Genomic DNA, 8645 nt, shown 5'->3' with positions numbered 1-8645 from the left:
GCCGCCTCGCCCCCTTCTGCCAGCACTTCTCTCTTACGAATCATCAGACAGGCCTTACTTTTTTTGCTTCTCGCCATCGTAGCCATTGCTTCTGGTTCCAGCTCCTTCATCCCGGTTTGCCCGAGCCTCATCTCGTCTCCTTTTTTCACTCGGTTGAATGACAGGCGAAAAGCTCCGTCGGCTTAGGCCTCAGGTTCACATCGATGCAAAGAGGCGAGCCTCTCTGTCACAAATACCGGCCATCTCGCTCCAAATAGCCATTCTGCTACTCACTGCTCGCTCTTTCTAGAGATACTCTAATCCAGGTCTAACCACTGCCTGGTATCATGATTGATCCCCTAACTAAACCAGAGTGAATCCCGATGTCTAATCTTAACACATGCATGTTGGCCGCCTCGAAAGCCGCCATTAGCCCAATTTCATAATCCTGTAACCCATTCGTCCATAGCCAATTCCTTGTCCTCAGCCCTCTGTGGTGTCCATAGCGTCACTCTGCACCTTGGCCTTGGCTGCCGCTATCTTCTCGGCCTTCCACGCTTCAATCTTGGCCTTCAACTCGGTGTGCGGGATCGCGTCGTCTATCGTCATCGCTTGCCGCGTGAACGGGTCTTTGGGATCAGACAGCAGATGCTGAACGATGGTCGAGCGATCCACAATGTGCTTCGATGGCAGGGTCACAGGGTCCTTCATCAGATCGCCCATGATGGGGTCCTCGAACTCGGCCGGGATGTCACCCAGGTCGAGCTCTGCCTGCTCTGCTATCTCCTTGGCTTCCTTGAACTTCTCCTTCAGGGTGTTGAACTTTTCCATATCCTCCGTCTCCTTCATGGACCTCTTCGACAGAATGTAGCTAGCCTTGTCAAAGTTGGCCGGCTTGTAGGAGCGACCGTCCGAGGCGACAGCTTCGATGAAAGCCTGCGAGGAGCCAAGGTTGAGGTAAATGTCCACAAAGTCCGACAACAGCACTCGCGGCTGGAAGTGGTACTTTTGAGGATCGTTCACCTTCAGCTGTCCCATCTTAGGGCCAGCCAGAGTGTCCAGGTTGTAGTTCAACATGCTGGCCAGGCGCTGCACGATCTCGGGCATCGTGAATGCAGATGACAGGGCAGATGTGAAAAGCTTCATCATCGCCAGTGTCTCATTAGCGAGCTGCATGTACGACGTGGCCTGGTTCTCAAGACCCGAAAGCTCCTCTTGCTTCTTCTGTCTGTCCTGTGCAGACATGCTCTGGTCAGCCTCCAGTTCATGCTGGAGGTTGTGGATCTTGGGGAATTTCGTCAGCGCCTCATCGAGAACGTAGGTGGCATCGTTGAGCAGAAGATTGACGAATTGCACGAAGAACTGTCGATTGACCCTGTACCAATGTTAGCGGCGTTCCTCGCACCTACGACACGACGTCGCCTCGTTTTTGTCTTTCAGGGGCCACAACTTACTTGCTCTCTCTGGTGAGCTGCTGCTTGTAGACGTCATTGCCCCAAACACATTTGATGACCTGGAAGATCTCGTATCTGATGTTGAACTTGTCGTAGAACTGAGTGTGAGCTCCGGTCGACTCTGCCTCGATGTAGAACTTCATCAAGGCGTGCAGCAGGTGGTCGTTGGCAAACTTGGATCCGTAAAGCTGGTCACCGAGGACACCCTTCTTGAAATGCGAAAAGGGCCAGGTGCCGGAGAACAAGAGCGTGACCAGAGACGACTTGAGGTAGGGGTTCTTGATGTACTCGGATGATCGGAGGAAAGCGATGCACATGGCAATCATCTCACTGCCGACTGCGGACGGCATGATTTGTGGGAGGTATCTAGAAAATGTTAGCATTCGCAGCCGTACTGCACATCGAGAGACACACCTGTAGACGAATTTGAAGTTGTCAACAACGTTCTGGAGAGCGTACTCCGGCAAGCATGCGAATGCCTCCGGCGTCTGAGCGGGCAGCGGAAGTCTGAGTATGGTCAGTGATGGCTCTGAATGCGTGCGAGGAATCGGCAGTGACGGCAAAAACGTACTGAAGATCCGTTGTGTCAGGCTTGTAGTCCGTTTGGCTGGCAAGGCGCAAAAGCCAGACCGCAACGTAGCGCATGAAGCGGAGAGACAACTCCTGCATCTTCTCGTCGAAGAAGACACCCTCTATGGCGTATTTCAACGCAATTGCCTTATTCAGGACCTGGGTATGCCTCTTGAGAGTCACCTCGTACATGGCGAGTTGAGCAGGGTTCTGCATTGGTGATTAGCATTAGCACATGTCATCGACGTTGCCAGGCGGAGAGCTACTCACGTTCACCATCTTGTGACGCTCAGCCTCCATCTTAGCCACATGCGTCTCATAGAACTTAATGTCGCGCTCCAGATTCTTGACCTTTGCATTTGTGGCCTCGCTGCCGTAATGATGAGCGGCGAGAGTTAGGAAGAATACTTCAGAAATGAAGTTGGATGTGCCCTCGGCCTTCTTTTCGTAGAAAGCATCCGACGTCGCTTGGTCGGCGTTGATCTTGGTCTCCTCCTTGATGTCCACGCGAGGGCTCCGTCTGAAGTAGTCGACTTCGATTCTGTCAACCTTGGAGAAAGTCGTGTCCATGAACGGCGAGCAGAATCGGTCGAGAATGGCTGTCAGGTTGGTCATGAACCCGTCGGAAGAGACTTCCTTGGCATCAACCTGAATAGCTCTACGCTTCTTGTTGGAGTTGATGGCGGACGCGAACCAGTCAAGGACGCGGCTTCTCGTTTCGCTGTCGGCTCGGATAAAGGCGTTGGCGATCGTGAACAACTCATCTTGGTGTACCCTCAGGATGGCGCGCAGTGCCTCCTGCGGCTGGGCTGCTTGTCTTCTGTCCAATCCCCGGGGGTTTGGGAAGTAGGTGAGCGTGACCTCGGATTGCAGTGGAGAGATCCGGAAGAACGGACCCAGGATAGATGCCTTCTCAATAAGAGGGCCAGAGTTTTGTGCAGGGAGGAAGTTGGTGTGCTGGGCTAGAGCATTAAGCAGGGGCGGGAACTTGGTATATGTCATCAATGCCTGGTTGCGTCAGTACAACCGTTCCCAAAGGCCATCGCCCGATGCCTTGCCGGAACTTACATTGAGGTATGGCTTGTAGTCGCCATCCATGGACATCTCTGACAACTTGAGGCTGAGGGTATTGATCGCCTCGGCGAACACCACTGGGTACTGCTCATCCTCAGGGAACCGGTTCACAGCTTCCCGCAGGAAATCCAGACACACGCCGTCATCAGTGTCGTGACCTCTCAGGAGACATGACGCCAGACTGTCAGGCTGCGATCGGCTGCGAATTGTTAACTTCGGCCACTGCAATTTGTCCCGCGATAGCTTACCCAAACAGGTCGGGCAGAGTCAAAGCAAATAAGCAGTTGCTAACACATAATCTCTTCGCCTCATCAAGCACCTCTCTCTTGTCCTTGGCCGTTTCCTTGACCGTGATGTATAGGCGCAGAGTGCGCTTGAAGCACGGCAACAGGAAGCCGAGAATGGACTTCTTGTGGTTCAGTGTCGACAAAGCCTCCAGCAGGGCACTGTCCAGAACGCTGGTCGTCAGCTTCAGCGCCGCATCTGACTCCGTCAACTCGCTGTTCGCCCCCGGCAGAAACATAAGCTTGTGGCCATGGATGTCGGTAACTCTGTGTGGGTCGACAGTGATGCGGAAAATCTGTGTAAGGGTGCGGTCGGAGAAGTCATCGATGGACTCTTCTTGGACGACGGTCGGGCGCTTCGGAACGGGTGCTGGCGTGGTCTCGCTCTTAGCGGCTCGCTTCTGGCTATTACCCTCGTTCGATTCGGCCTTGACTCCAAGCTGATTGAAAGGGTTCGCCTTCGGTGTCGATGACGAAGTGATGTTGATCTTGCGCGGCTCTTCGGCAAGACCCTTGCCCTTCTCTTCGGTTGGTGTCGAGGCGCCCGAAGCTCCGGGATTCGGTGATGTGTCGCCCTCCGGCTTGGGAGAGGTCCTGGCGGCAGAACCGAGCTTGGCCAGACGTCGCAACCGGATCTGTACAGCAAGAATGGTCAGCGAAAGTTCCGACTTGATCTTGGCCCATGCCCGCGATTGCGTCTTCGTCCTCCGGGCTTGTGCCATCCTGGTGTCTCGATGTGTAGCTGTAACTTCGTGATTGCTGGAAAGAACAGCGCATCAGGCGGTGGGAATTGATTGGAAGGGTTGATGAACAGGTTATCGGCGAGTTCGATGCAATCTAAGCGGCCGGACTCAATCGAGCTGGTTGGCGATGTTGGGTAAAGGGCAGCAGGGTCGCCGGCATCGTGGAATCGGGTTCCGAGGTCGAAACGTCGAATCGGTCAAGGCCGCTTGGAGGGGACCAGCAGAAAAGCTCTCAAGGAGCTGCGCGGACCAAATCAAGTCCATAAAGAAGCTTACCTCGTTCATTTTCGCCGTGTCAGGCGCATCTGGTGCCTGGTTCTCATTGGGATCCATCTTGTCGTCGTCAGTCGTCTGGAGACAGTAGGACTACGAGCAGTGTACGAGGCAGGTGTGCCGATCCCAGGTGATTCTTGGGTGCGCAAGAGAAGGTTGTGAGATTTCCAACGCCTTGCACAAGGCTGAACGAAGCTCGATCGGATGCAGTGTGGAAGGTGAGGCCGGTGAGGTAGCTCAAGGTGGGCTGCGTTCAGAAGTGTTGACGTCCAGCAGGGCCTCGCAGTGGTGGGGAGGTAGTGCGGTGTCGGCATGGAGGTGCACACCAAGCGGTGAAATGTGGGGTGTGAACCAGTTAAATCCGACAAGGGCGGCCAGGCACCCAGCTTTCTCCGATTTTTAGCGGGTTGTCCACTGGGAAATGCAAAGTCCACCACCAAAGTCCGCTGATGAGGTAAGGCACCGGGTTGAGTGAGGGAAGGTGCACCCTGAACCTTCATTAATAATCTGGTCGCAGCTGCCTTTGAGATGCTTGCCACTGCTGGCTTTCTAAGAGTTTCTACACAAACAGAAGTCAGCTACGTAAGGTACTACATTTGAGGCACAAACACGCGGTGAAGATCAATGAGGTCTTTGAAAGGCGTCTTCGAAGGGCTTATGTAATTATACATCAGGACTTCTTGTTTCCTGTTTCAAGCGGCTTTGAGACCCTTAGACCCTTAACAGATGATGCTCGTAGACGTCTGCAACTGCTTCAGATGAACCTGCGCCGAAAACAAGCCCATTGGATACGGCCTGCATGAAGGTTTCTGATAAAACATCAACGGCGTCTAGAAACATGTTCCAAATATGGCCCACCTGGCTCACTCATCCGCATCCAAAAATCACGATATCGATTCAATTACTATGTGCTTCGAGGCACCCAAGACCTGCTGTAGCTTTTTGGGATATAGCAACCTTTGTACGTGAGAACCAATTTTGTTTCAAAGGGCGGCCCGCTGCGTAGAGTGCCTGCCCCAAGGGTATTTCCGTGCCCAATCCGTGTCGTTGATACCGTGGGTCCCTCCAAAAACGCCTCAACGTCCAAACAAATATACTCGTACACGAGCTCGCGTGAGGTGCAAAATATTGGCCGTCAAATCCAAGCTAATTCGTAACAGTTTGCCGTGGCTCGAAGGTGTGATGCGGTGGCCTACAGGCGGGGTATACCGTTCGACCCGTCACTCAACCTCCTCGACGACGACGACGCCTCTCCGTCGCTGTCCGAACTGCCTCTCGTGCGACTCGTCCCGCTGGCAGTCCGGTTTGCCAGCCGACTGCGCTCAACCTCCTCCCGGCTCTTGTTCATTAGCCAAGCCATGTGCATCTTGAGTATCCCCAAGGTGCTTCTGAGTTCCGACATATTTTCTTTGATAGGTATGACGTGGTTCAGTACCATGACCGTCTGTCGACCCTCGAGGTCGGTGAAGTCCTTTCTAAGTTCTTCCATCCGACGCTCCATGTCTTCGTAGATGCTCATGACTGCTTCCGTCGGTTTTAACTTGGGCCCGCCCTGGACGTTGTTCAGGTTGAACACGTCGTCCCACGACATGCAGTCCCGCCTCTCATCCTTGAGTTCCAGAATCTGTCGTTCTTGTTCCTCCTTTACTTTCTGGAGCTTCTCGATCTGCTTCTCTTGATTCTTGACCTTTTCTCCGACGACGGCGACAACCTTGTAGACGCATTCATCCTCGTGAGCAGCAAGCATTTTGCGAATTGCCTCGTGGTTGCAACCGTAGTCGCCGTATTTGCACGCAGCAGTCGCCTCGGGGCATCGATTTGCGAGGTGTTGCTTCAGATCCGACACCCTGATCTTCTCCCCGCAGTCGGCGCAGGTCGTGGTATTCTTCGGGCAATCTCTGGCAATGTGGTCCGCCATGGACGCCGCCTCCATCTTCTCCTCGCAGTACTCGCACGCCTGCTCAAAGTGCCAGCATTTCCCGGAGGCCGCCATCCACTGCTCCACCCTCCTATCGCACGTCTTTTCCGGACAGTCTTGCAACGTGTAGCGACAGCCCATCGCGTGCCTGACCACCTCCTCGCGTTTCATCGTCTCGTCGCATCCTCGCTCGGCATTGGGGCAGTTGACGACGAGGCTGTCGAGCATATTTGTGAGGAGCCTCGACGTCTTGCAGTCCTTGGCTCGGAACCTGGTCCGGTCGATGGGGCAGGTGTCGGCGGAGAAGAAGTGGCGCTTCAGGCATTCGAGGCAGAAGGTGTGGTCGCAGGGCGTGATGACCGGGGTGATGACGGGGAGTTTGCAGATGGGACAGACGAGGTTATCATCGGGCTCTTCGACGTACATCAAGGCGGAGAAATCGACAAGCTCCTTGACGTTGTCGGGACTGAGGGAGTGCCGTATGGCTTCTCGCACGGCCAATTCCTCGACAGGCCATTGAGTGGGGGCTCGCGCTTGTTGTGGCTAGTCAGCGTGTCTTGTCCGGACCATCGTCTCTTTGTCTGCGAGTCTCAACTTACGCGTAAACGGCATTGGAACGTCCTCGACAGATCGGACAGCCTCCTCGACGAGATTGTGGACGAGATGGGTGATGGCGGCATCGTCCTCGGGGGCGGCGAACGGCGGCTGTGTTGGTTGTTGCGACATGGTGCTGACGGTGGTTGTTGTCGTCGACTTTGGATCAGAAGGGGGGTTTCGAAGTGGCAGGGGAGATCATGATTGAAACTCTGGCGATGGAAATTTATCGCAGTTGCGGTGAGCGTGTCCGAATCGGAAGTGGGTGTTTTCGTGGGACCGCTGGTGGCGCGGAGGAAAGGCAGAGTTGTGGAGGTTTACAGTTGAGGCCCAATACGGAGTGGATGGGAGGGAATCGGCAACGAGTGAGGTGACGTCCAGCCCAGTGGAGGGCTTCCATCAGTCATTTGGGCCGAGGGTCCGATAAGCACTTCAGCCGATAACGCTACTCACCCTCGCAACCACGGAGTGCCAGTCCGCCCAGTCAACCAGTCCAGTCCAGCACGGGTCCAGGTCCTGAGGGCAGTCCCGGTCAGGGTCAGGCGCAGGGCATTGGAGGAAACGGCCGCTAAAACACAGTGTTAGTCAGCACCCATGGGAGGAAGGGGCACCGTCCCCGCATCTTCTGGGCCCCGGCATTGACCAGCTTGATGCCTTTTTCTGCCGGGAACACCAGAGAAACAAACATTCCCATGGCGAGCATGACATAACGTTGTCTCCAGCAGCCCTCAATATGGGCAAGATGGGATGCACTTTGTCTTGGACGATGGCGAATGACAGCATCGAGCCACGTTACACGGGCGGAATACGGAGCCAAGACCGCCCTTGCATTTCTGCAGGCAGCCTATTGACCAGTTCTGTCGACCCTTATTCCAGTGTCTCTGCCGGAGCAGCGGAATAAGAAAAAAAGGATGCTTCTGGATTCCGTCGATCTCAAAACCGAACCTCACCATCGTGGGCATTTGGTGGAGCGATGCCGTCACAATCATCGAGCTTCATCGACCAGCCCGCTTTGCTCTGAATATTGGACACATTGAGCAATACAGCATGTCAAATGCACGACCAATTCATTCATTCCTAGGAGGCTCTCCTGTCTGATGCTCTCTCATTCTCGACCGAGGTACGGCACTGTTCATGCGCGACCACTGGCAGAAGGCAGATCTTACCCGCCCTTAAGCGTGTAAGATGCAAAAAGCCTACAATGAACCGCAAGGCTGTCTCAAACCTCCTCACCAACTACCAAACCAGCGGCTGACGGCACACAGGGGAATCATATGACGAACATGCACATCCAGGCATCCATGTTCTCTCTCCAACTCATCCCCGCAACTGACCCCGAAAACGGACCGTCGTAAACGCCTGCTTCATCCACCTGTATGACCTGCATATCGCCAACCCGCCATCTTAAGATATTACGTGAGATCTCGCCTTTCCACACAACATATCCAACAACACCTTCCTTCCCGCTCGTTCAGCCCCCCAAAACAAGGAGACACAAACCCGAAATGAGCCGTTCGTACTTTTTCGTCCTCGCTGGTTGGCCAGAGGGGGGAAAACCTGAGGGAAACCGGCCGGCAAGGCAAGCTGCATTTCATGCCAACACCCACAGCGCTAAGAGCAACGCCAACCGACCCGATGGATGGACGACCCTGAACCCCGAAACCCTGCAGCCTCACTTCAACCCCCAACCTCCGACGAGAGCCTGTCTACTCACCAAAGACCCAAACCAAGCGCGAGCTGCATCGAACTACGACTC

The 8645-nt window shown here is 54.6% G+C and overlaps 2 protein-coding genes across 2 annotated transcripts; both read right to left on the bottom strand.

The window, feature by feature from the left end:
* Positions 1-462: 462 nt before the first annotated feature.
* COL26b_004475 (uncharacterized protein) lies at positions 463-4083 on the bottom strand (the record flags this gene model as incomplete). Its single annotated transcript, XM_053177351.1, has 7 exons — positions 463-1354; positions 1434-1799; positions 1848-1940; positions 2005-2213; positions 2274-3011; positions 3072-3276; positions 3326-4083. The coding sequence occupies 7 exons, from the start codon at positions 4081-4083 to the stop codon at positions 463-465; spliced, it is 3261 nt and encodes a 1086-aa protein (XP_053038710.1).
* A 1486-nt stretch (positions 4084-5569) lies between these two features.
* Positions 5570-7021, bottom strand: COL26b_004474 (uncharacterized protein; the record flags this gene model as incomplete). The annotated part of the gene is made up of 2 exons (XM_053177350.1): positions 5570-6828; positions 6895-7021. The coding sequence occupies 2 exons, from the start codon at positions 7019-7021 to the stop codon at positions 5570-5572; spliced, it is 1386 nt and encodes a 461-aa protein (XP_053038709.1).
* Positions 7022-8645: the final 1624 nt, after the last annotated feature.

Source organism: Colletotrichum chrysophilum, assembly GCF_026319265.1.
Source record: "Colletotrichum chrysophilum strain AFK26 chromosome Unknown scaffold_27, whole genome shotgun sequence".
NCBI classification, from domain to species: domain Eukaryota; kingdom Fungi; phylum Ascomycota; class Sordariomycetes; order Glomerellales; family Glomerellaceae; genus Colletotrichum; species Colletotrichum chrysophilum.
The sequence above is the reverse complement of the archived record's forward strand: the minus strand, read 5'-3'. Positions and strand labels throughout refer to the sequence as shown.